Below are 26,273 nucleotides of genomic sequence, written 5' to 3' on the forward strand. Positions count from 1 at the left end.
ATAACGTTCTGGTGACTTGCATTCTATAAAAGAAGTTAAGGTTCCATTCATTTAGTCTCGTTCCTCTTTTCTTTTTGTTACCTTACTTCCTCGCTCCACTTCAAGAACTCACGAAACAAACCATTCAAAGATGTGTGGGATTCTAGGTATTGCATTAGCAGATCAATCAAGCAAAGTGGCCCCCGAATTGTGTGATGGGTGTATCTTTCTACAACATAGAGGTCAAGATGCTGCTGGGATAGCTACTTGTGGTTCTCGTGGTAGAATCTACCAATGTAAAGGTAACGGTATGGCTCGTGATGTTTTCACCGCACCTCGAGTTCATGGCCTGGTTGGGTCGATGGGTATTGCCCATTTGAGATACCCTACGGCCGGATCTTCTGCCAACTCAGAAGCTCAACCATTTTATGTCAATAGTCCCTATGGTATCAACTTGGCCCATAATGGTAATTTGGTCAACACTGTGTCTTTGGAAAGATACATGGATGAAGATGTTCATAGACATATTAATACTGATAGTGATTCTGAATTGTTGTTGAACATCTTTGCCGCAGAATTGGAAAAGCATAACAAGTATAGGGTTAACAATGAAGATGTGTTCCTTGCTTTGGAAGGTGTCTACCGTTTATGTCGTGGTGGATACGCATGTGTTGGTATGTTAGCTGGGTTTGCCCTTTTTGGGTTTAGAGATCCTAATGGTATCAGACCATTATTATTCGGTGAAAGGGAGAATGCTGATGGTACCAAGGATTACATGTTAGCCTCAGAAAGTGTGGTATTAAAGGCTCATAATTTCACTAAATTCCGTGATTTGAAACCTGGTGAAGCTGTCATTATTCCAAAGGATTGTGGTACCACTGAACCTGAATTTAGACAAGTGGTCCCAATGAATTCTTATAGACCAGATCTTTTCGAATATGTTTATTTCGCTAGACCAGATAGTGTTCTTGATGGGATCTCTGTGTATCATACGAGATTAGCCATGGGTGTGAAATTAGCTGAAAATATCAAAAAGCATTTGAATCCTGATGATATTGACGTGGTTATTCCCGTTCCTGATACTGCCAGAACGTGCGCTCTCCAATGTGCAAATGCCTTGGGGAAGACATACCGTGAAGGGTTTGTTAAGAATAGGTATGTTGGGAGAACTTTCATCATGCCCAATCAAAAAGAACGTATATCATCAGTGAGAAGGAAGTTGAATCCCATGGAATCGGAATTTAAGGATAAGAACGTGTTAATTGTAGATGATTCTATCGTGAGAGGTACCACATCAAGAGAGATCGTACAAATGGCCAGGGAATCAGGTGCCACCAAGGTCTACTTTGCATCCGCAGCACCGCCTATCCGTTACAATCATATCTACGGTATTGATTTAACAGATACTAAGAACTTGATTGCATATAATAGATCCGAGGAGGAAATTGCAGAGGCCATCGGCTGTGACCAAGTGATATATCAGACACTGGAGGACTTGATTGATTGTTGTAAGACAAAGAATGTGGACAAGTTTGAAATCGGTGTGTTCACTGGTAATTACGTTACTGGTGTGGAAGACGGCTACTTGCAGGAGTTAGAGAAGGTGCGTGAGAGAAACAGAAGCAGAGGACTTATAGATATCAAGGCGGAGGTCGACATTGGTTTGTACAACTGTGCAGACTACTGATCATATATAATATAATACAATACAATATAATATAACGTAATATAGTAATAATAGACATGATTTGAATGTAAATGCCGTTTGTATGGCACCCCGCAACTCCGCGTGGTCATCGCCGATGATTGGTCTGAGCGAAGAATATGACACATTCAGGTGAATAAATATGTCAGGGAGGCTGGTATTAATAGTAGAAACGTGGGCTTCTGGATAGAGTGGTCTACTGTGACACAGGGTACTTAAAGATAACGTCAAAACACAGTACTATTGCTCCTATCTTTTCAGGTAAGACACATCTGGGCAACAGATAGGTTACACACATACTCCCCTGACGACACACAAACACTGGTATACGATGCAAAACGTATCCTACCCCACACCCGAGATGCTTGAACATGGTTCACATTCTTATAACATTGCCGACGGAAGTCAACAGGGTATATACGATCAGACTCCGCTTAAGACTTTACCACCTGAAATAATGGAGTTGATCTTTGAAAAGTTGGACTATACGTCACCACAATTTACTTTACATTATGCAAATATCATATCAGCTTTAAGTTGCTATTCCACAGAGGTAATTTACCCACATTTATGTCACGAATTAAAAAATAAGTTTTTCCTTCTAAATTTAACGAGCACTCCTGGCGACGAAATCATGACACCATTGATCAGCAAGTTAAAGACGCCAGGAAATAATAATTTTAAAGTAGATACTGACCCACAACATAATTTTACATTAGAAAGAAATGAGCTTAGGTTGTCACCAAATTCACCTTTTAAAAAAATTATATACATTACTGATGAATCCACAATTAATGAAAATATCAAGATTCCAATTTTCCAAAGACCAGTAGATTTGATATTCATACCCAAAACTCCATGTACATCAGTAATACCCTTACTTCAAGGGTTACCTCCTGGAATAACAATAAATAACTTAATCTTTGACTCTATGAGCGACAAATTAAATTTGGGGAAAAAAATGTTCGGAATTTATGATTTTGATTTCTTTTCCTTTAGACAAAATAATGCTGCTGATGAGTTCCCAGATGCAATGAATGATACCTTCCGTTGGCTTCGTCCTAGAATTCAACAAATATCCTTCCCAGGTATCACTGAACTGCAAATAGATTATATGATGATTGATTCATTTATTTATGACATCCTACAAACTTTGAATCAAATGTTTCCACATTTAACCAACATTACAAGTAATTCTGGTACCACGACTAGATCGACTTCACCTCAACGTGGTAGCAATGAAGACTTGATAGTGCATGGTGAAACATGTACCAATTCTATATTGAGACAATTCTTTAAGGATGTTAAAATATATTTCCCTGATTTGGTATCAATTGAATTTATCAAGTTTAATGGCCAAGAAACTTGTAACTTTATAGATTTATCTACTTTGATGCTCTCCAAATTTAAAAATGCAAGAGTCAATTTAATTGATTTGTTCCAGATACATTCGTTGAAAAATTGGTCCTTTCCAAAATTACAATTCTTTACAGGACATCGTTTTAAATTCGATGAAACTACAATGACAGGATCTCAAGAACGTCATAATTCAAGTTTAATTGATAATTTACATTTATTACATGAAATGATTTCTACTGAAACTCAAGATGCAACCTCTTATTTTAGAATTAATTTAATCCCAGAAGGTGTCAAATCAACAAAAATATTAAATTGGATCCCCTTTGATCTTGATGGGAAACCATTCTTTTGTTTGAAATCTAAAACTTTGAACTATTTGGAATTAAAATTCTTAAACGGGTTCACTTCTTTGAAAACCATCAGTATTCAAGGTTTATATCTCCCAAATTTGACAAAATTATTATTGAATAACGATAAACTGAAGTCATTTAGGCCAATAATTTCAGATAAGAGGAACTCCATCGTTATGATTAATTCTATAGAAACTAAGGATGAGTTTATACCTGTGGAATTTTCTTATTGGAATGATCTAAAGAAATGTGAAAAAATAACATTCACAACTTCCACCGAACAGTGTTCAAGTAACCTGGGTGCAGAATCTTGTTCCCATTCAAATTACATCTTTAACATAAAAAATTTGAAATGTACACTACCCAATCTAAACCTTAAAGAGAGCTTCTCAAATTATTATGATGAGAGGCAAAAATTTATTGTTGTATGACTTCTTTCCTAGCATCAAAAATTAATCTAATACTATATATCATCTTAGATATTCTACTTTAATCACGTTAATACTATTCCATTCAAACTCTGACGTTTTCCCTTTTCGGCTCCGATTTTCAATATTAGGCGAATACGTCAAAAAAGTTCCCATCGCTGACAACTTCTCATCAATTGAGACTTTAGTTCATGAAAGACAACCGATTACATATGTAAGGGAAATGGAAAGAGAGTCCATTGGAAGGCAAACTAGCGAACTATTAGAATGGCATTCTTGTACAATCAATGGTCAACCATTCCTTTTTAGCTTAAACCTCAGTGACAATGAGGAAAGTACCCTTTTTTTCATTAATGCAGACCAACATCCAACATTTAAGGCATGCATCTCTTCAAATGATATCAAAGCACAGTGTACGATTCAGGGTTTTCCTAGTGACTCTGTCACAAAGATTACAAAGGAAACGTATAAACAGATCCATCAACTTCGATCCTTCAAAAAAATAGAGGATGGTTCAAGATTACAGTTGACCATTGTTTTATCCGGAGACATTACATTGAATTTAACAACCATCATTCTAGGTTTAAGTATGCAAGAACAATTAACGTTGAGTGAAAATTTAATACGGCAAACTTTGCGAATTATCCATATTCAAGGACTCTATTCGAACCATTTGTTAAATGTGATAACCGAGAAAGATTCTGTTATTCAATTTTTATCTGATTCTCTAAACGATTTGGGTGCTAGTAAGATTATTAAGAATTTTGCACCAAAACATTCGATTAATTATGAAGTGATGAATAAATATAATGACCAGTTCAATTTATCCAACGTTTCTCTGAATAATGATATTATAATGAAAACGGCCCAGAAGATGATTGATACTTATCCATTAGCTAAATTGGGTAACCAAAAAAAGAAGGAAATTAAGTCGGAGTTCAAGAGAAACTCACCAGATTTTGACCCAAATTCGTCTTTCGAAATAAATCATCTTAATAATAACAACATCGGCAATAAAGCTGTAGAAAAGGAAGACGACGATGAAACAGATACATCTTTTATGACAGATGAGAGCAAAGAAACATTGAAACGGCCTAAATATGCCTCAACAGAAGATTTATCACAAGTAAAGTCTGATTCGAATGACTTAAGTTTACCAGCTGACTCCGAAGAAGATCAGGTAAAATCGAGGGAAGTATCTGGAACACCAAGCCCAAAAAAGAGGAAGTTTGGTAAAGTTAGAGCTGTTAAACGAGAACAATGACCTCTGGTTTGATAATAATATTGATATGAAAAAAAAAAATTAAGCGCCCAATCATCTTTTTCATTATTTACCGCAGCTTCTCGAATAGTCTAGTTATTAATATGTATCAAGCGATCTTGGTGGCAACTAAACTTGTGATCTTTCTGACAACTTAATCCTGCAGATCTCTATATGCGTCTTTGGCCAATAAAATGCATTTAATAGACCTGTCTATATGAAGGTGGAACGGGAATACACGAAGTGCTACAGAAAATTGCAGTTGTAATTATAACAATTATTATATTATTAGTATCGATTAAAGGAAAATATATAGCTTTAAAGAAAGGAAAGATAAAAATATTATACAGTTAAAAACGTATAATGAATTTTGTTTTTCTCCATCAGTGAAAATAAAAGCCACTTCTTTTCTTAACGTAAACGTCTAGCTTCACGTTCAGATTCCATTAAGACCAAGATATCGTTTTCTCTAACTGGACCCTTAACGTTTCTAACGATGGTACGGGAAGTATCTTCCAAGAATTCAACACGAACTTGAGTGACACCACCACGAGAACCGGTACGACCTAAAACTTTGATGACCTTAGCTAAAGTAACTGGGGTTTTGGAATCCATCTTTAATTGATATGGTACCCTTGTAATTGGAACTAAGATCGAAAGTAAATGGTGAGAAGTGGTCGGTAATAGGACAAAATATTCTTTAATAGCTCGACAGTGGCGAAAAAATTTTTTTCTTTGCGTGGTGAGCGGAAAGGAAAAAGTCGCGTTTAGGAGCGGGTAAAAGATTAGGCGCCATGAATGTTTTTATGTCTCAAATTTTCTAGACCTTATAACATTAACCAATTCTTGCTCTGAAAGATGCAGCATATCCTTTAACTCTCCCATAAATTTGATCATTTCCTCAGCATCATTTTGAAAACTCTTTTGCATTTCAGTAAATAATCGTTGATATTTCTCAGATAATTGCTTCATGATTCTATTATTGAGTTCCTTGTTTATTATTTCTATCTTCTTTCCCAAATCCATTGAAAAGTTGGTTACCGAATTAAATATTTGTTCTTGGAGACCGGCGGTAAAAGAATTTTGAATATTTTCAACAAAGGAATTGTGTGCCGACCCTCCTAAAATGGTAGTTGAATTCATGGCAGTTGTATTATTGTTTTCTTGTAACGTGTCGTTTTTTGATTGTGGTTGTACCGGTTCTGGATCTGTCCCATGGACTTGAACTTTTGGTATGCAACATTTTGTACTCTCCATGGAAACAGCACTTAGATCTGAGATTGGTGTCTTCAGCTTTTTAGTAACGATTTTGGAAGATTCATTTTCAAGTTTGTCGGCGTTACGTTTGGTGCCATTTAAAACTTCAGTCCGTTTTGGTGACAGTATCTCGGGACTTGGTTGAGATTCAATTGCATATATTTCTCCTTTAGGGAACGTAGTGACAGATGCTTTGGCTGGATTGCCTCCAATTTTCTTCTTGTTTCCTCTTGTTCTTAGTGCGGGCCCCTCTTGTGAAGACGCAATTGTAACCAGTGGTTTAAAATTCTTTAATTTTTGTTGTTTTTTAATTGGTGTTTTCCTTTTCGTTTTGGAATTGGGTCCAAAGATTGTATTTAATACCTTAATATCCTTCTTTCCGATGGAGGGGTGTACAGTTTTGATACTTGGTGCTTTCAATTTTTGAGTATTTTCTTTAGCTAGGATATTTGTCAATTTAAGTTTTGTATTCTCTTTCGGCTTCTCATTCACGTTTGTTATCATAAATGAAGAAGTTAAATTGGTATCAGGGTTTTTAGTAGGGGAATTTATATGCGAAGGTATTTGGTCTTCAATTAGATTAAACTCTTTCTTCAGTCTTTCTAAAGTTTTTGTAGTTTCTCTAATCATTTTTCTCTTTTGTACTAAAACTAAAGGAGACTGTTCAATATTGTTATTATCAAATATTTCAGATGAATGTTCTTTATTTGGTTTGGTTGTCCCTGCTAAATTTTGAGAACTCATGGGAAAATCCCATTCATCAGTCTTAAGCATATTGATTTCTGACTGATCTGGGGTAAGGAGAGGATTAACACTTGGGTTAACGCTTATTTTGGTACCCTGAACTGAAGAGGATTCTTCGGTACTAACATGAATGCTCAATTCTTCAGATATTGAAGTAGAAGAATTTGTATTTGAAATGGAACCATCATGCTCTGCTTCTTCATTTTCCTCCTCCGATGGACCTTCTTCGATATGATTTAATAATAGGAAAGTTTTCACTTCACTAATCTTAGCAACATTATTAATATTATAAAAAAGTGAAGTACATTCGCTATTATCAGTGAACTCAATTAGGAATGTTCTTGCTCTCTTAAAGTTCTCGAGTAGTATTGAATTACATTTGAAGTCACTTGCTTTAGAGCCTTCACATACCTTAATAACCAAATTATTTCGTAAATTTTTTGATATTTCAATGTCTTTCCGGTTTAATTCAACAATTAGTTCTATCTTATTTGTGTCAGGATTAGTTCTCCAGATATAGGTTTTATTGTAAATGATTTGAAGAAAACCTTCGGATAAAAGCAAAGTTCCTTGTATTTGTTCAACATTTGGGAAGCATGTAACCTTCTTCAGCTTGTGAAAATTAAGAAGTTTTGAGTCTGTTAATGTTTGGATACTACCATTATTTAATACTTCTTTGAAATAATGAGACCTTTGGTTGTCATTGGTTACGCAGGTTGAAAGGAGGTTGACTAATATCAATCCTAACTGAAAATCATTCAATGTATTCCATAACTGTTTAATTTGCAATTTGTAACTATTGTTCATAATCATATCAGAGATTAACTTCTGTCCCTTTGGGTTACACTGGGGAAATAAATTTTGCAATATTTTTAAATATTTCCAATTAAATAACATGGGACTTTCAACATTAAACCCATGTTTGAATAAGAATTGAATTAGTTTATTGTCCTCAAACTTGGTTTGAAAGGATGAAATGGTTTCAAATTTCATTAACTNNNATGAATATTTAGAACTTATGTTAGTAATGTCCATGAAAGATATCGAATATGGGTTTCCTCCAAATCTACAAACTGTTATCTTATTGAGATATCTATCCGAAATCAACCCCATTTCCAAAACTTGGGCACCAAAATACATTATTGGAAACAAAAACCCATCCAGATTACAAATACTGGACTCTCTATTGCCCACCAACTCCACTAATTCTTCCAACAAAGTTGCATTCGATTCATTGACCCTTGTTTTGTAGTCGGTCACTGACAATTCAAAAGAAGGATCATTCTTTAGTAATGTCCCAAATAGTTTTCTTGTTATTCCATTCATTCTTTCCTTTCTTTTCGGTTGAATAGTTGATGCTTTGTAGATTTGCCACCCATTTATTTATTTCTTTGCTCTTCATATCCTCAATTTAGCCGCCCATCTTTCTTTTATCCGGGTAATGCATAAAATGATGGAAGAGGGAGGAAATTAAAAAAACCTCTCATAACTGAAAAATTCATTCAATCCCAGTTAGTTCTACACTGAGTAAAATCACAATAAATACCAAGAAATAATGTCCGGTCGTCAAGGGGGTAAAGCCAAGCCACTAAAGCAAAAGAAGAAGCAACAACATGATCTAGATCCAGAAGAACTCGCCTTCAAAGAAAAGCAAAAGGCCGATGCCGCTGCTAAGAAGGCCATGATGGGTAACATCAAGGCTGGGAAACCATTAGTCGGTGGTGGTATTAAGAAGTCTGGTAAGAAATAGATAGTGTCATACATAGCATTACTTTATACCCATTCTTTAGTTTAATATATTGACGTTAGTAAAGTATATATATAACGTTCCTCGAATATCTCTTCTATTTTTTTTGCTTGTCTGTCTGCCCCCGGAAAGACAACATAACACGCTTTCAGAGTTAGTAGCTGGAGAAATTGATACATGAACGTTGAATTTCTGTACCAAGGGTCCACAAGCAAACTATATATCAACATAAAACAAAGCATTTAGCCATCACAATGAGTAGATCAGGAAAGGCATTGACCAAATATAAGATTGTCTTCCTTGGTGAACAAGGTGTCGGTAAGACATCGTTGATCACCAGGTTCATGTATGATACATTTGATGATCATTATCAAGCTACCATTGGTATTGATTTCCTTTCGAAAACCATGTATCTGGACGATAAGACCATCCGGTTGCAACTATGGGATACTGCAGGTCAAGAAAGGTTTAGATCTTTGATTCCCTCTTATATTAGAGATTCGAGAGTGGCCATTGTTGTTTATGATATAACCAAGAAGAAATCGTTTGAATATATTGATAAATGGATTGAAGACGTTAAGAATGAAAGAGGTGATGATAATGTTATACTTTGTATCGTTGGTAATAAGAGTGACTTATCCGACGAAAGACAAGTAACCATAGAGGAAGGTGAAAACAAGGCTAAAATCTTGGGTGCCGATATATTTATGGAAACTTCAACGAAAGCTGGTTACAATGTAAAGAATTTATTTAAGAAGATTGCCAAATCTTTACCTGAATTTCAAAATTCTGATACGAATCCATTAGATACTGATGGTAATGGGAAAAATAATAAAGCAAACGAATCCAGTGGTGATAAGCCAGGTATTATTGATATATCTACGAATGAAGAACAAGAACAAGCTGGTGGTTGTCAATGTTAAAGAAGATAATAGTAGAAAATGATGGTTGTACCTTTCACATTTCCCATATGACTCTTCCATGAGTCCTCCTCGTCATAAACTGTAAAACATCATATAAAAACGTTTGTATATATTAATATATAGTCAGTCTTTAATTAATTGAACAAAACATTAACATAATAATAAGGTAAGAGAGCAAAAGAAGAAAAAAAAAATTTAGTTAGAATATTTAAAAACGAATTTCATTGTTTGTTATCTATAAAAATGCATAAATGTTCGACGGCAAATACTACATTGAATCAAAATCTGTATCAACAAAGACACCATTCCTTAATAATGTCTTGCACAATCTGGGCATGATTTCCACTTGAATAGGTTCTAGGGGAAATTTCTCTCCATCCACAGCTATTAAACCATTTGTTAATTTTGGTACCAACTTGTAAGCTAGAATCTTGGAATGAATTACCTCTGGTTGTAAGACATGAGAACCTCTATCTAATGCTAATAAGATGGGAGCCATTCTAGTAAATGGAGTGCGAGAATCTGTTATGACCATATCTATGGCACCATCACATGGTAAAGCTGCTGGGAAAAATTTTGTATCAGCAGCCACATATGGCATTTTCCCCGTATAAAATATACCCAAATTATCAGTTATATTTGAATCTACTTTTTCCCAATCATTAGGAACACCCTCATGGAATGGATATTTTATATGAAAATCTTCTTCTGTCACTGATCCTGGATCAGGAACATAACCTGCTTCTCCATCAATGACACCATATAATTGACCTTGTTGTTGTTCTTCCAATTCATCTTGAAATCTTAGGGATTCCCTCGTCTTATGTTTCAAATACCTTGATTTTAATTCATTTTTGGATTTAGCAGCATATTTCACATAGATGTCACATGGATATTTCTTGCGTTGTAAAATATTGAATGCTACACCTAATTCGAAACGTGCAGAACCCATCCATCTAAATGATTCTGTATTTATATCTGATTCTGCAATGACACCATAAGTTTGACTTAAGAATGATAATTTAGGAAATTGGTCCACATATGAAGGTTGAGAACATAACATGACATCCACACGAACTTCAATGGATTTAATTAAACATAAAGTTGCATATGATGGATTATTTGTCCAATGACAAGAAACACTCATGGCATTACCGGACCCACATGGAATTTGTGTTATTGCTAATTTATTAAAGGCTTTGACACGATCAGGGCGTCTATATAATCCGTTCATAATTTCGTGTGGGATGCCATCTCCTGAGGCACATGCAATGGTATCATATTTGTCAATATCCAATTCTTGTGCAATTTTGATACCATGTCCAATATATTCAGTATATGCTATATCAATGGAACATTCACTTGCTAACAATAATGGTTTTGCCTTACTCATGAATACCTTTTTAGCTTTCCTCTTACCACCAAATGGGTTTATTACTACGAGAATGGATCTATTCCTTTTCGTATTTTTATAACTTCTATCCATAATTTCATCTAACAGATCACCATTTAAATATTGATTTTCAATGGATACTGTTAATTTTTTTGGGATAACGTCATGTCTTCTTGGTTTGGCAAATACAATTTCTATTAAATTATTCTTCTTGATAGGGTCAATATATTTGGCATTTAATATTCTACCATACGGTATAACAACATTATCTGGTAATTGTCCATTGACCGATGTTGTTGTATGACTATTATTATTGCTACCTTGAGAATCATTAGCAGGATTATCACTTAAACAGGTAACGCAGCTTATAAGTGAAGCTGTTTCCAAATGAGAATCCGTACTACTTCTAAAACTTGTGGTACTTGTATTGATGGTAAGTGTACTATTCACATTACTTGTACTATTTGATAATGAATATGGATTTGGAGTTGATGAATTTGAATTGGAAGTGGAAGAGGATGTCTTTGCTCTAATTTTGATACCATCTTCTGTGAGTATGGCAGATGAGATGGGATCTTCCTTTTTTTGATGTTTCTTCTTTGATGATGATGATTTTTTCTTTTTACTCTTCTCAGCTCTTTTACTTGAAGATTTCTTTGATAATGCAGATGAGATAGAGATACATGCAGATGATATTGATGTTTCAGTGGATGCGGATGATACACTGGACGTTGATGAAGAAACAGAACTTGAAGTTGTTGAGAATGTGGAAGTTGTATAATTTGTTATTGACGGGAGTAATGGTAGTTGAGCCATTAATGTATTTTGCGGGACATCCTTTTGCTTCTCTTTCTTTTTAGTTTTAGTCTTAGTCTTTTTCTCCCTCTTCGTTCTTGCCTTGAGAGCATCTGTGGTGCTATTTAATAGTTTCAATTTGGAATGAATTTCTAGTAGGAGGTAATGCAAGTTGCGAAGTTAAAGCAATGAGATAGGTAACGATATTTTTGTTTGAGAAATATTTTTTTTTCGGTGAAAAGTTGTCGTTTGTAACTCGATGACCTTTACGATGAGTATTTGTGTTATTTTTTGCTCTTCCAGTGATAACTCTGTTGAATTCAGAGTCAGTCAGTGAGTTTCGGGTTTTTGTATTTTTGTAAGTGAAGTGAAGTCTGTGTATGCAAGATCTGTTGTTGAATGTCTGGATGATCTTGTTTATTGTGTGTTTGTCAATAGGTTTTATTGTTTGAAGAGATTTGACAGATCAATAAAGCAAGGTGTTTAATCAATCTATCATTTTAACGGCAATTTGACTTTAATTGTTCCACTCCGCTGAAGGAAGGAACATTCCCGTGGTGTCTGGGTGTTGGACGGGTAGACAATAAGTTTCTCATAAAACCGTAGTTGGAGTGTTATTTTGAATTACACAGTACGTACGTATCTCAAGGAGTGAATATATTACATTGAAAGGTCGGGTTTGTTTGGTGGAAGCGATGTATAACAAATAATACTGTGTGAGAGCGGCGACAAGATAAAGAGCAGTTCGTTTAGATGAGCTAAGCCCCTGCTCGAAACTTTCGCCGGCAGTGCTACCCGCCCGCAGCATGAGCTGACGGTCAGCGACCATACATACACGGTGTCATCCTCACGAACCGATAAGGGATACTCGCTCCTTGTCTTTCCTTGCTGGGGAAGCCAGCCCCACTTCCCTACGTAATCCCTACGTTAGGGACGAACCGCTCCCAAAGGGGAAAGAGGTGCTGGAAATCTCGGCAACAGAAGTCTTGCGGTCCGCAGCCGGATCTGCGCTGTTTCCCTGGCGCCATCGCCTCCCACGGCCGTCCTCACCGCCTCCCATTCCCGCCCTCTACGCGCCCCCGACGGATCCGTGGAACCCCGTCCTCCGCGGCCGTCTGCGCCCGCCATGCACAACGACACTTTTAGAAACGTGACTCAACCGAACGGAAATTGTCTCGCTGCCCGCACAGTGCCCTCGCAGGAACAAGAACAATAACCTTCTTGCTTCCGCTGCCGCCCATTCTGCGTGCAATCCCAGGGAAATCCCCCTACGTAAGCATGCTTCCCGCCCATTCATGCCTGCTTACATTGTGCGCATCCCTCCATCTACATGGTTTTGACTTTCTCACCGACGCACACAAGTACGTAGTGGGTTTTTCCCGGTTCATTTTTTTCGTTGCACCTCGAGCATGCCCAAATTCTTGTCAGTAGTCTACTCCAGCTATGATCCATCAACCAAAATTATATAGTGCTCGTCTGGAATACTGGAAATTATTAATACATTCCGGAAATTCAAAAGCTTCGTGTGTTCTCCACCTCCCCCTCCACACCCTCCATTGTCCCCAGTTCGTTCAAGTTTTTTGTATTTTTCACACCCCTACCTAAGTAGAAGAACCAGAGTCAGGCAGAGATCAAAACTGTATCGTATTGAAGTTTCTTGCACTGGGTTTGGCGTTGATATTTTGTCACTTTATTTTTTACCAAGCAAGTAGTAGCATGTCTCCACCGAGGAATAGGAGACAAGTCAAGAGGAAGAAAAAGAAAAATTTTAAATGCACTGGGTTCGGAGACTGTCACATGGCATTCTCCAGAATGGAACATTTGGCAAGACATATAAGGAAACACACGGGTGAAAAACCATTTAAATGTGACGTGTGTCTCAAATGCTTTAGCAGGCTCGATAATTTAAAACAACATCGGTTATCTGTTCATTTGAAAATTATAAATATGGCGGAATTACCGCCAACTTCTATCGATTTCATTCATAAACAAGATTCAGTGAAAATCCCCACCACTCCCTCCTACTCACACGAAAATGCAAACGCAAGCGCAAGCACCATACCGTACCACAATGATAACAATATCGGTCGAGCAGTACCGTCTTTACCTATAACTACAATATTTCCAACAAATATTGGTAACAGATTAATAAGACAGAGACCGTATTTGTTGCCACCTGTGAACATTTCCAACCAACCAGCACCAATTAATGTCATCTCACGTCACTCTCCACTCAAACTATCATACACCATGAATCCAGATTTCCAATCCAGAAACAACAACAATAATAATGTTAGCAATAGCACCGTTCCACCAAATGCACCGCCGCCGCCACCGCAAGCACCACCGACAGTAACCACCAGCGAAAAGAAGGAAACACCAGTGAGTCCCAAACTAACCAGAGAATCCAGATTAAGCGTGGACTATATCATTAGCGATGATGGATGAAAATATAAACGAAGCAAACTTGTCATCTTGATTTTAAAACGTAAAAAAACAAACACAGCATAACATTGGATGCTATGTTTTTACACAATTCATATTCGCCTATGAATTGTTCGTCCATCAGACTAGGTTGATCTTGCTTATATTTTGCCATTCCCTCCTCCAATTGCAATATTAATAATAGTATAACAAGCTTTTGTATTACAAACATTTTTTCATAATAAAATTCACGTTGAAACTCAAATTCACTCGTTCGTTCGTTCATTCATTCATTCAATTAATTAATAAATGTCAATTGTTTTTTCAGGTGAGGGGGGTATGGGTGAAGCACCCAATAAACGTACATTGATTGAAAAAAAGGTTCCGAGCCAAACGAGAATTATCATATGAGCTTAAGAGGTAACGTTGCTGAGTGGGTTGCTAATTGAACAAGGGTTGTAGCGTTAACAACAACAAAAAGTTCATGGTAATAGTTTCTTCCTTCTCATCTGGACAGTATCCTGTGAAATAAACCTGGTTCCGTTTGGCGTTGATGCATACACGGTGAGGGCTACCCATAAGAGCTAGCTGCTATCATGGAGAAGGGTATGGAAAGAATCATCTGTAATGATTATGTGGGTATGGGAGAACTTTAACTATTGGGAAGGATTTAAACTTATCAACGCTCAAGCTAGGAGTCGTTATGTGTGATTTTTTTATACTTTTCCCTTAAGTGATGACATATAATCTTGGCTCTACTTCGTCGTAGACAACTTCCAATTTCGCAGCATCATGAATCCCTCTGACTTTCTTTTGAAATTTCCCGCCAATATCACCATATCCTCACTCAACCACTTCATTTCACCCGGCTGATACGATACCATTCAAATAATCTTATCTTTGGAAAAGGGTTGACAAAATTCAGTGAACACTTCAAGATTTTTGGCTAAAAGCTGCAATAGACTTTTCTAGCTAACTGAAACCCCATTTGGAATATCTTATTGAGAAGTGGAATAAATGTGTTAATGATAGCGTTGGGAAGATAAGGGCATGGAATAATACTATTAGTCATGGTAAAATAATAATTTTTGGCTTGCACGAATCCCTTTGAACCTGAGTCATTTTTTATTTATTGACTACCATCTTTACTCTTTTATTTCCTCTAGGTGATCAAACAGATTATCAAAAGGTTCATCGGATCTCTTTCTTTCATCAAAATATCATTTTCAATCCCCTTCTTTGATTATTTAAGGACCGTTAAAGTGGGACGATTATTAAAGAATTGGGGCTAGTCATTCACGTCTTTGCACTCTAGTTTAGCTCCTCACTAGAGGTGACAAATAACGAGTCCCTTGCCTCCATTCCAAATATATAGGAAATAGTAAAACTTTGTTCCTGGATTCAAATAACAATTTTTCATCATGTGCCTTTCTTTGCCTGTTGATGTTTTTCTTACGCCCATCAATGAAAATCACTCGTTGAATAATAACAACAAGGCGGACAACATTTTTTAGGTCAAAGGATTTGATCATTCACTTTCATTGTATTTCCTTTTCAAAAGTAGGAAAGAACTTGATAATATGTCACTGTGAGAAGCGAGATAGATCTACGTTTGCTTTAATGAGTAAACTATGAACTGAATTAAAAAAGATATCGCACTCAAGAAAGATAATGTTGAACATTGAAGTATGGTTCAGATACCGGTACCAATAGAAGGACCGTTTATATGCTTATTATGTGGGGATACATTTTCAATTAGCATACTAAGGGAACGGTAACGTTCTGTCCTAATATCTTGTTGAGCACGTAATAGTCGGAAAGGAAACAATGACTCTATTATTGAGAACAATATGAATAATGGGACTGTAACAAGAATTAATGTGCTTCGGAGAAGCTTCATATTTACTACCTGGAACTACATAAGAGACACTCGTGCTTTCTGGGACAGAATGGTTTGTCAGATCTATTTGTGCAACCAAGCGAAGCTCATATTGAATACTTTTAGACAGGATTAATTTTTCTTTTTTTCATGAAAGATGAAATGACAATAACTTTCATATTGTCTAGATGATCCTGATTGGTATGTTGTGTTCATGGATATGGAAAACACTGTGTGACCCAAAATGAATCTCACGAGTTTATGCCCTCTTGTTGAAAGAAGTTAACATGCAAACTTTTTCGCCAAGTTAATTAGCGACGCAAACGCGGTTGTGAAAATATCGCTGAATGATGAGGTATCTCATGAAAAGACAGATACTATGTAATGTTATATAACCTCTTTAATTTTGTATTGTTTGAATGTTATTTTAATTTAATAATGGAATATATTTTATAGAGAGTAAGAAATGCGTACGTAGCTAGATAAGTGTCTAGCTCTTTTGGTGTCAAGAGGTAAATATGCAGTTGAAGAAGGATAACTAATATATTTTAGAAAGTCATTGAATGGTTCTCAGGAACAGTCTCGTCTTCATTCCCAACAGTATGGAAAAATTTATCATAAGCCCTTGAATTATTGAACCTGGAGTTGTTTAGTTGGTAATCCCTTTCTTTCTTCGGCAGTAATAACGTAGGTGCTGGTGGTGTAGGTTTCTTCACAGTGATGGTTTCCACAGAATTATTGTTACTATTCGTAGTATTATTATTATTGTTGATCTCAGTGGAATCAGATTGAACACTTTGTCCATCCAGATCCCCACTCGCATCATGGAAGGTGTTCATCGAATAGACACTACCGCCACCAAAGGTCAAGTACGTGTATTCATTCAGGGGAGCCATGTCAGACAAGGATGACGAAAGAGATGATGTTAATGAGTTGGAATTTAACAACGAAGGTGAGTCGATCGAGTCTGCAGACGATGATGACGAGTAATAACTAGCTTCTTCCTGATTGATACTGTCGTCAGCATAGATGGCATCATCCAAGTTGGTCCCGAAATACTCACCTCCTTCAGTGACCACCTCGTTTAATTTCTTGGGCTTGATAAGACTGGTATCCTCATGGTACAGGTGCTTCAAAGGTGACGTGTTGTAATAGTCCGTAGTGTCACTAAACTGTCTTGAATGTGAAGCTTCCCTTACACGGTGTGTCATTGTGGTGGATATTAAAAAGTCCGAGTAGAAATTGGAAGTGCGGTGGCTCGCATTGTTATCGGTGTCATTGTATCCCATTGTTTCTTCACCTTGTAGTGTGTCATCGCTAGAGTCTGAAGCGTCGTATAGCCTGCACACTTCCGTGGTGGCCTGGATGGGGATGCAATAGTTGTTATAGTTGTTATTATCGTAGTATGTTTCATTATTCACGTCGTACCGACAACACATTTCGATATTTATGGGACAATGCGTCACGGGGTCCTTCGTATACAATATCTTTTGCAATTTCAAGAGACTCTTAAAGCTAGTCAAATCAATAGTGAACTTGAACTCGTCAAATTTAGCATTAAGGGAACGGTTAAAGTACGCCACTTGGTAGCAAATGTTTTCCCAGTTGTTGAAAGTAAATTTAACTTCGATGTTTTTCTCGAATTGTATATTGTTAACCAGTATGAGCCCGACCAACTTGAATGCCTGTCCATCGTTTTCACTCTTGAGCGAGTACAATTTAATATTTTGACCGTTCAAGAGTTGTTCAAAGGGCATTTCACTTTTGAATTGCGATTGCACGGGACTCGACATTAATTGCCAATCCCTTACTTCAAATGGCTCATCTGCACCATCAGCGAAAAGTTCCGCACTGTCACCTTCACCATTAGCGTTACTATTGTCCCTGGTGTTCCCCAGAGAGAAATGAAAATTGCCCAGATATTTCTCGTCCAAGTTCTTGTAGTAGCCTTCGAATGTACTCTCATTATCTGAGTCGTAATCCAACTGGAATGCCTCATCGCCGTTATAATATTTGTAGTTGAAATTGTTATTCACTGAAAACCCATCATCGTCTCTATCATCCAGCAGAACGGTGTCAGCAACACTTACCAACCTTGGAGAATTCTCATTGGAGATGGAAATGGGTTCATCGCCCGAGTAGAAGCTTTTCACCGTGGTTAATTGTGGGGCAAACCTAACATTTTTCCAAGAACCAGAGTTTGATCTGGAGCCAGAACCGGAGCTTGTTCTCGAGAGCGGTCTTATCTTTGATGTGTTGCATAGTGATGGTTTTAGTGGTAGTTTCATGTTTATTCAAAGTGGTTGCACAAACGGGTCATGTGAGCTGACTTCAAGATCGGTCCCGATGCCAGCCTAGAAAGTATATATATATAAATAAATATACTCAGATTACAGACCTTCTCACTTGATTGTCACACGACCAGCAACCTTGGCAGCCGCGATCTTCTTGACAACCACCCTTTTCTGCCTATTACTTGTGCTCTACCCCACTGAGCCTAGCCAACAAACAGGCAACAAAACGTCCCGCCAGATCCAAGATCCCCCCACAAATAGGAGCCAGGCGGTTCGCGCACAGCCGTGAGACCCATGTCGCCCTTGCAATTTTTGTATGCGGATTCGCAAAGGATTCTGGACTCTACCATCAAGAAACCCCTGATTGGCTGCCTTGGCTGCATTTTGATAGAGACCACCCCCGATAATAGTGAATAGACTATTCTTCCACTTCCACTATTACTGTTTCGGGAAACAATGCTTGACGTAACTGCTCGTCTGGACACTGAACCCGTCATGCAAGGTGCCAAGGTCTTATTATTAAACGTTATATAATCTTATGTACAGTGCTGTGCGTAGAATCTATAATATCAAAATAACCCGTCGACAAAATCGTTTTTGCCAGATTGTGTCGGGAGCGTCGGATTGATATGCTGTGTGAGTCCCATGTCTGTGTCCCCCTTTTGCATGAAAAGCTCATCCCACATGGGTTCAGAGGTCACTTGGAAGAGAATATCGCGGAGACTCTCATTATCCGTCCCCATAACATTCCCATCGGTGACCTCGTTGGATTGGAATTGAGAGCCCTGGGCAAAATTACTGGCATTATGATTCGAAAAAGGTTTCGTTCGTTCAGGGATAGAGGTAACTTTTTCCAACTCGGTGAAAAATTGATCTAATGGCAGGTTTAAAGTTTTTTCAAAACTGGCCTGGCTATCCATGTCGACATTTCTATGGTTGGGAAAAGCTGGTATAGCAACCTCCTTAGGAAATGAATGGAATGTCTCCTTCACTTCCTCATCCTTGTAAGGTTCATTGCTTGTGTTCACTGTACATGTTCCCTTGTCAAGCTGGTCCGCCCTACTACCAAACTTTAACTTAATTACAGCAGCTGATAAAACCTTATAACTATTGTAACAACTCCTCGCAGAATCACACATCCCTATTAAATTCTTCAATGCCATTAACACTTTACCTGTGTATTCTTCTACAGTCTTTTTGTCATCTCTAACATCATCCCGGGAATAAAAGACAACATACGGGTATGTCATCCCGTTCATGAAAATATTATGAACGGCAACCCATGTGAATGATAACTTTTGCTTCTTACATAAATCTGAAAACACATCAATGGTACCCTTTGTACCTTCACTAACAACTCTAAAGGCATGTCCACTGAGAGTGGGACACTTGGGCGACAATCCAAAGAGGATACTCTCCGAGTAAAAATAATTCAAAGTAAAGAAAAACATATTGAATTCACAATTCATCGCTTTGAAGGATTTGGGTACCTCATTAACTTTCCAATTCCCTAACTCTTTCAACGTCGCATTACGCCACGATTCCATATCAGTGAAGTTTCTCGGAAGTTCTGCATTGGGCGAATACAATATATGAACAATCTTGGCCTGGATCTTCCTGACCTTATACATAGCCATCGCAATAATCTTGGGGGACGCAGTCGTGTTCATAATATCTGAATAATCAGAGACATTTCTATTTGGTGTAATGAAAGAGTCATCTAACTCACTCGGGAATCTAGTGGTAATATTCTCCTCCGGGATACCAAACGGTCTTCCGAAATACGAACAAATTTGCCTATCCAATGAATAAGCAGCCCAAAATAATCGACGACGGATCTCTACAGTAAATGCATCAAAATTATGATTCAGTTTCTCTGTATGTAACCCTAGATCCACGGTTAACCGAAGAACTGACCCCATCGTATACCAAACACCTGGAACGTTTGGTCTCATTAATGAATACACAGCAAGTAGTAACATCCCAGCAAGTGCTTCCAATCTATCGCTGGTGGCAAAGAGAGCATTCGTGTATTGTAGAGCTCTTCTCTTAAATGTGACCACTAGCTCAATCTTAGAAAGTAACACTCGTGTAGCATGTCCAATGGCGAAAACTATATTCAAAAAAAAATATGGTATCTTGAATCGTTCTGGAACCTTTATATCTTTCACTTTCTTTGTATCTTTTAAATATCTCAGCGTGTCATACCAGGGAGAATCAGAATTGCCTTCCCAATCATCTGTGGCAATGAATACATTGGAAGGTAATTGGAAATTTGAATTAATTCCCGTACTATCTGACGCTAGGGAAACAGCCGGATCCCAAGGTCCATAAATTGGTTCAAAATATTTCTTTAAGAAAAACTCTCTATGGAATATAGATAGTTGAGAATTTGTATCAATAAAGTATCTTTGAATCAATTCTACAGCAAAGTCTCTTGGAGGTAATTCTACTGGATCAAATCTTGGTGTATTTTCATAAAGGGTGTACATATTGGGAGTCTTAAATTGAATGCCCTCATCTGATTCATTTTCAAATGAATGATCAGGTTTGAAATTTACCACAGTGAATACTAATTTGGCAAATGATACCCCAGATGAATCACCCATGAATGAATTTGAGCTTCTTGTCTTCATTGTCGCCAGAGCAGTTATATTCTTATTGGATTCGTTTAATTCTGACGGGCTCGGCTGACCAAGCATCTTCTCACCTGTTCTTAATTTCATATCGAGATTAGTAGGGCATATTGCTTCTGAAATGTTAAGATCTGGACTGATAGAAGCTTTTCCAACTGAATCTGTCTTATTTGATTGGAACATTTTTACTTTTTCTATTAAATATTGCTGCAATATACCATCCCTATCTCGTAATTCTTCCTCATAGGGATCATCTTCACTTGTCGCAGGAACGTTTCCTCGTACTTGAATGGGATCTTCTCCAAGATCCTTCAGCCTCTGCATCATTGCTCTTAGACGATCTTCCAAATAAAAGACATATGATCTTGGAACATCTTGGCCCGTTGCAGGATCTACAGAAACACAGGGAACCTTAAGATGCGCACATCGGTCACAACTGGGAAACTTTTGATCACATTTTATCTTCTTAGACCGACATCTTTTACATGCAGATTTGGATTTCGAGGTATTGAATGTAGAAGAAGAAGGACTCCCGTTTTTCAAAGAGTTTCCATCATCTTTCTTCCTCATTGACTTACCATCAGTAATGGTATTCTGTTTTCGCATAAGTAAACCACTGCTTCTGTGTTCAAATGGATAATATCTGAGCTTTGGTTGGATATAACTTTCCAAATTAACAGTCCTCTATGAAATATGCTAGGAAAATTTTAATGTTTAACTTTTCAATATCTACCTTAGTATTGACTTCATTTTTTTTCATATTCATCTAGGGCGCTTGCTCGTGTTTAGAAAAACAATTTCGACTAAACATAGAATAGCATCTAACCATGGCATTATCTGCAACGTAAAACTAAAGCATCAAGAGCAGACAGACTCTCAAATCCATTAGTTATATGAAATTGGGAATTATTCCATATCAGCTGGAAACGGATTTTGTATCCAATTCCGATGCAGAGCTCAAGTACAAAAGACCAAACTTCCCATCATTTCATGAAACTCATTCTGTAAATTCCGATTTGCAATTTGTTAAACCTGAAGACATTCCCTTAAATAAAAGAAATTTTCTTTATAGGGTAGGTGCAGCCAATCCATTATTTAAAGAATTAGGGTATAGTGTCACGGAGTATCCTTTTGAAACACCTGGATTTAACTTGATGGATCGTGCCGGATCGGTTTCTATTCTTAAGGATGCTAATAATATGATTAGTGTACAAGAATCGTTGGGTTGGAGATCTGCCAGAAGTGATGTTTGTGTAAAGGAAGGTGTTACGTATTGGGAAATTGAGATTATTAAAGGAGGAAATATCCTAGTCGATTCAAATGGTGAAATAATCGATGGTGCACAATCAAGGCAAAGAAAAAAAGATTTGTTAGATACAACCCCTCATATACGGATGGGTATAACAAGAAGGGAAACTTCACTAGAGGCTCCTGTAGGATTTGATGCGTATGGGTACGGAATCAGAGATAACAATTTAGAATCCATACATGAAGGTAAAGTGATGCAAGTTTTAGATAATTTGGGGGAGCTTTGTTTGAAACCTGGTGATAGAATTGGATTTCTTCTGAGGCTTCCCTCTATGGAGGAACAAATAAGCCAGGCCAAAGAATATTCCAGAAGAAGAGTGGACGCTCTATCTCAGCATCATGAGGGAATAGGCATGAAGAAGGAGCACTCCAATGAGGTCACAGAATCTTGGAAACCAGATATAGATGGACCAGTAAAGAAGAAATCAAGGCACCACAATCTAAGTAACATAGAATTTCAAAAAGCTCTTCTCAATGGTATTGATTATTCAAATGTTATTCGAGATCATATCGCCTTGAGGTATAAAAATCAATTATTCTTTGAGGCTACTGATTATATCAAGACGACGAAACCAGAATATTACTCATCTGATAAAAGAGAACGTCAAGATTATTATCAATTGTCTAATTCTTCCCTGGGTATCTATCTTAATGATAAATTTCTGGGCAATGCATTCGAGAATATTAAACCATTCTTACCCCCATTTAGTGAAGTTCAGTATAATGAAAAATTCTATTTCAATTACTGGAAAAATGGTGTTCATTCTGAAGAGGGTAATATGGATGACCAGCAGCATAAAAATGCTAACTCTAAGAAACGTACTACAGGGCACCTATTGAGAAATAAATATTCAAATAATAATAAATTAGGTTATTATCCAACAGTAAGCTGTTTTAACGGTGGGACAGCACGTATCCATGTGAAAAAGGACGAGCTCAAATACTTTACTGCAGTGGTGAAGAAGTCAGATGAAGAGATTAAGACATTGGACATATTATACATGGAACAGATTGCGGACGATATTGTCTGGGACATAATCGACGAGATAGAGGAAGAATATACATCTGGTATCGGTCTTCCGAAAACAAAACCAAAAGAATCTGGTGGTAGTGCTATACAGATACCTGTTTCCATTACAGATGAGGTGCGTACCATCCCATCAGCTTAATAGAATAACTTTAGATATATATTCTGTCCAGATTACGTAACGCATTATCATATTGAGAGCATCGCGCTTAATAATTGAAAAGTTTATTCGTCAAGCATATCCATTTCCATTGTTATTTTCATATGTTCTAGACAACCAAACTGAATGTCAACATATATCAGGGGGCCTGTATGTGGTGTTGATAACTGTCCGTCTCGTCTATGGCGGGTTATTAACGGTAGAAGAACGTGCCAATACGGTCACGTTATGGAAGGTGATGTCGAATTCAACGACGATGACGATAATGTCAATGTAATGTCTACTATGACTAGAAGAATGAACTTAACAACTAATGCTGTAGGGAGTTTTCAATCTAACTTAAGTATGTCACAATTACAAGAATCACAAACTTCAAAGCATCAGAGCAAGAAGCTTTATGGGCAGGATGCAAATTTATTATTTTTAAAGGCGTTCCAACTCATCTTGAGAAAGCAATGTTCCACATTAATAAATGATTTTGGGTTTCCTACGTTATTTACAGATGTAGTTAAGTTAATTTGGATGAAATATCTTGAATCTATCGATCGTGATAATAGAAAATTGGTTTCAAATGAGTTTAGTGATGGTGAAATTGGTGGTGATACAGAAGTAGACGTACCTATAAACGATCATACTGAACATAAAGTGAGGAAGCTAGGATTACACATGTCATCCACAATAGCCATGCTATATATGGCATCTGTTCATCTTGGTTTGCCTGTGTATATGAATGATTTCATTCAATGGATCTCAACAACAAAATTACTATATTTCAAAGCTACAGAAGTTCTTCCAAAACAATGGCGTAAACTATTACCAAATCACTACCTTGGAATACTAGAAGGTGGGTCCCCACCAAATGAAATACAACTGCTCAATAAAGTGACGTCGCTTAGTAGAAGAATACAATTCAATACTGTATTTAACTCGATCTTAAATTATCGAGGATTGGTATTAAAATTGGTCTTGGCCATACCGTTACCACCCGAATTCTACATTTACACTCTTGAGTTGATTGAATTATTAGATGATGGCTCCAATTTTCATATAATTGAAAGAGAAACACGTAATTTTACGCAATATCATTTTTATGCTGAATTACGAACAATCTCGTACTTCATCCTTACAGTAAGATGGATACTTATGGCAGATAAAGGTAATCGCTACAGTAATAGATGGATTGTTGCACTACTACAACAGTCACAAGCTGATAGCGTAGCTGATTGCAGTGAAGTCACATTGGATGAAAATGTCAAAAATTCTCTTTATCCTGAAAATAAGGACAGTTTTGAATGGTCAGAAAGAGAAACATTAGACTATCTTGATTGGATTGAAAAATCGTTTCTCTCTAAGCAGGGCAAAGGTCCGAGCGAGACAGACGATAATCTTTCTGTAGATTATAGAATTGCAAGAAGAAAACTTCACCAGATTTTGCCTATCCAATCCGAGAAGTATCTAATTCCACCTCGTTCCAAAACACGGCAGACATTTATTGAAGAATTGCAAGAGAAGTATGCCCAAATACAGGATACTCTCATACAGGAAAGCCATGATCCTCCCAAAGACAATGGCCTTGAAAGTATTCAGCGTCCCATACTGATAGCTCAATTGGGAGAACTACTTACTAAAAATATCTCAACCAATTTCGTGGTGCCTTTAGAGCGATTGTCATTTTGTCTGAAAAAGATTGAGAAACATTGCATTGAAGAGTTCACCGTAAGGCAGTAATACAACCGTGTCATCATCATAGTAATAAAATTGCATTATATATATATACATATTCTAAAACATTTTTAATCCTAACGTACAGGATAAGGTCTAAATATTTGGATTATTGTCCGGATGCCCATTGGGCAAATCCACCTTGCGTGAATGTCTGTAATACATTGCTAAACCCACTTCCAATACTGCTGGTATTCGAAGCCTCTGAAGCCTTATTTAGTTCATCTACTGAGCTTACTATTTTAGCAACATTAGTTTCGATGACCATACCACCTTGTATTATCTCTTCTAACACACTTTGTAATGTTTGCCAATTAAAGATTAGGTCTAGCTCGTTAACTTCAGTAAAGCAGCGATCCAAAGACTCTACAAATGTTTGGATTAAATCTAAAATGGCTAGTTCTGATTCCTGGTCATCAACAATGAATGTGAAGTACAGAGTCGCGTAGTTTTTATAAATAATTTGAATATCTTCGTCATTATCAGCAGTGTTTGGAAATAGAGATGGAGGAGTTACTAGAAAAGAACTCTGGAAATCATTATTTCGTTGAGATATCAATTCGTAGACTTGTTCCAATAGCAATTTCTGTTTGCTAAGTTCTACTGGAGTATAAAACTTAATTAGTCTCGGTTGGCATTTCTTGTTAACTACAGAATTCGTTTTTGTAGTTAGTAATAAATTCTGGGTGTCTTATTGTCGGATGATATCAGCATACATATTAATACAGCGTGTATCATGATCTTAGAGGAACAGCTTGGTCCTATCTTGCTAGTATTCAGTACAGGTAATGTTTGGTAACTCTTACTAGAAGTCTATTAATTTCCACATCTTTAGGTATTCATGCATTACCCGCAAATCGGCAAAGAGGTAAAACACTGACT

General features: G+C 37.0%; 14 protein-coding genes across 14 annotated transcripts; 8 read left to right on the top strand and 6 right to left on the bottom strand.

Moving 5' to 3' along the window:
* Nucleotides 1–130: 130 nt before the first annotated feature.
* ADE4 (amidophosphoribosyltransferase) lies at nucleotides 131–1,666 on the top strand (the record flags this gene model as incomplete). Its single annotated transcript, XM_003676138.1, has 1 exon — nucleotides 131–1,666. The coding sequence occupies one exon, from the start codon at nucleotides 131–133 to the stop codon at nucleotides 1,664–1,666; it is 1,536 nt and encodes a 511-aa protein (XP_003676186.1).
* A 349-nt stretch (nucleotides 1,667–2,015) lies between these two features.
* On the top strand, nucleotides 2,016–3,824 carry BOP2 (Bop2p; the record flags this gene model as incomplete). The annotated part of the gene is made up of 1 exon (XM_003676139.1): nucleotides 2,016–3,824. The coding sequence occupies one exon, from the start codon at nucleotides 2,016–2,018 to the stop codon at nucleotides 3,822–3,824; it is 1,809 nt and encodes a 602-aa protein (XP_003676187.1).
* A 220-nt stretch (nucleotides 3,825–4,044) lies between these two features.
* On the top strand, nucleotides 4,045–5,085 carry NEJ1 (Nej1p; the record flags this gene model as incomplete). The annotated part of the gene is made up of 1 exon (XM_003676140.1): nucleotides 4,045–5,085. The coding sequence occupies one exon, from the start codon at nucleotides 4,045–4,047 to the stop codon at nucleotides 5,083–5,085; it is 1,041 nt and encodes a 346-aa protein (XP_003676188.1).
* Nucleotides 5,086–5,493: 408 nt separating this feature from the next.
* Nucleotides 5,494–5,697, bottom strand: RPS28B (40S ribosomal protein eS28; the record flags this gene model as incomplete). Its single annotated transcript, XM_003676141.1, has 1 exon — nucleotides 5,494–5,697. The coding sequence occupies one exon, from the start codon at nucleotides 5,695–5,697 to the stop codon at nucleotides 5,494–5,496; it is 204 nt and encodes a 67-aa protein (XP_003676189.1).
* Nucleotides 5,698–5,886: 189 nt separating this feature from the next.
* On the bottom strand, nucleotides 5,887–8,409 carry RED1 (Red1p; the record flags this gene model as incomplete). Its single annotated transcript, XM_003676142.1, has 1 exon — nucleotides 5,887–8,409. One exon carries the CDS (start codon nucleotides 8,407–8,409, stop codon nucleotides 5,887–5,889), a length of 2,523 nt encoding a protein of 840 aa, XP_003676190.1.
* A 229-nt stretch (nucleotides 8,410–8,638) lies between these two features.
* TMA7 (Tma7p) lies at nucleotides 8,639–8,833 on the top strand (the record flags this gene model as incomplete). Its single annotated transcript, XM_003676143.1, has 1 exon — nucleotides 8,639–8,833. One exon carries the CDS (start codon nucleotides 8,639–8,641, stop codon nucleotides 8,831–8,833), a length of 195 nt encoding a protein of 64 aa, XP_003676191.1.
* Nucleotides 8,834–9,084: 251 nt separating this feature from the next.
* YPT6 (Rab family GTPase YPT6) lies at nucleotides 9,085–9,753 on the top strand (the record flags this gene model as incomplete). Its single annotated transcript, XM_003676144.1, has 1 exon — nucleotides 9,085–9,753. The coding sequence occupies one exon, from the start codon at nucleotides 9,085–9,087 to the stop codon at nucleotides 9,751–9,753; it is 669 nt and encodes a 222-aa protein (XP_003676192.1).
* A 268-nt stretch (nucleotides 9,754–10,021) lies between these two features.
* LCB5 (sphinganine kinase LCB5) lies at nucleotides 10,022–11,962 on the bottom strand (the record flags this gene model as incomplete). The annotated part of the gene is made up of 1 exon (XM_003676145.1): nucleotides 10,022–11,962. One exon carries the CDS (start codon nucleotides 11,960–11,962, stop codon nucleotides 10,022–10,024), a length of 1,941 nt encoding a protein of 646 aa, XP_003676193.1.
* Nucleotides 11,963–13,657: 1,695 nt separating this feature from the next.
* Nucleotides 13,658–14,389, top strand: NCAS0D02520 (C2H2-type zinc finger protein; the record flags this gene model as incomplete). The annotated part of the gene is made up of 1 exon (XM_003676146.1): nucleotides 13,658–14,389. The coding sequence occupies one exon, from the start codon at nucleotides 13,658–13,660 to the stop codon at nucleotides 14,387–14,389; it is 732 nt and encodes a 243-aa protein (XP_003676194.1).
* Nucleotides 14,390–16,792: 2,403 nt separating this feature from the next.
* Nucleotides 16,793–18,532, bottom strand: NCAS0D02530 (uncharacterized protein; the record flags this gene model as incomplete). Its single annotated transcript, XM_003676147.1, has 1 exon — nucleotides 16,793–18,532. The coding sequence occupies one exon, from the start codon at nucleotides 18,530–18,532 to the stop codon at nucleotides 16,793–16,795; it is 1,740 nt and encodes a 579-aa protein (XP_003676195.1).
* A 575-nt stretch (nucleotides 18,533–19,107) lies between these two features.
* Nucleotides 19,108–21,780, bottom strand: PPR1 (Ppr1p; the record flags this gene model as incomplete). Its single annotated transcript, XM_003676148.1, has 1 exon — nucleotides 19,108–21,780. One exon carries the CDS (start codon nucleotides 21,778–21,780, stop codon nucleotides 19,108–19,110), a length of 2,673 nt encoding a protein of 890 aa, XP_003676196.1.
* Nucleotides 21,781–22,067: 287 nt separating this feature from the next.
* BRE2 (Bre2p) lies at nucleotides 22,068–23,651 on the top strand (the record flags this gene model as incomplete). The annotated part of the gene is made up of 1 exon (XM_003676149.1): nucleotides 22,068–23,651. One exon carries the CDS (start codon nucleotides 22,068–22,070, stop codon nucleotides 23,649–23,651), a length of 1,584 nt encoding a protein of 527 aa, XP_003676197.1.
* A 144-nt stretch (nucleotides 23,652–23,795) lies between these two features.
* RRN7 (Rrn7p) lies at nucleotides 23,796–25,397 on the top strand (the record flags this gene model as incomplete). The annotated part of the gene is made up of 1 exon (XM_003676150.1): nucleotides 23,796–25,397. One exon carries the CDS (start codon nucleotides 23,796–23,798, stop codon nucleotides 25,395–25,397), a length of 1,602 nt encoding a protein of 533 aa, XP_003676198.1.
* Nucleotides 25,398–25,500: 103 nt separating this feature from the next.
* Nucleotides 25,501–26,129, bottom strand: APS3 (Aps3p; the record flags this gene model as incomplete). The annotated part of the gene is made up of 2 exons (XM_003676151.1): nucleotides 25,501–26,039; nucleotides 26,108–26,129. 2 exons carry the CDS (start codon nucleotides 26,127–26,129, stop codon nucleotides 25,501–25,503), a joined length of 561 nt encoding a protein of 186 aa, XP_003676199.1.
* Between the last annotated feature and the right edge of the window lie 144 nt (nucleotides 26,130–26,273).

Source organism: Naumovozyma castellii, chromosome 4, assembly GCF_000237345.1.
Source record: "Naumovozyma castellii chromosome 4, complete genome".
Taxonomy (NCBI): domain Eukaryota; kingdom Fungi; phylum Ascomycota; class Saccharomycetes; order Saccharomycetales; family Saccharomycetaceae; genus Naumovozyma; species Naumovozyma castellii.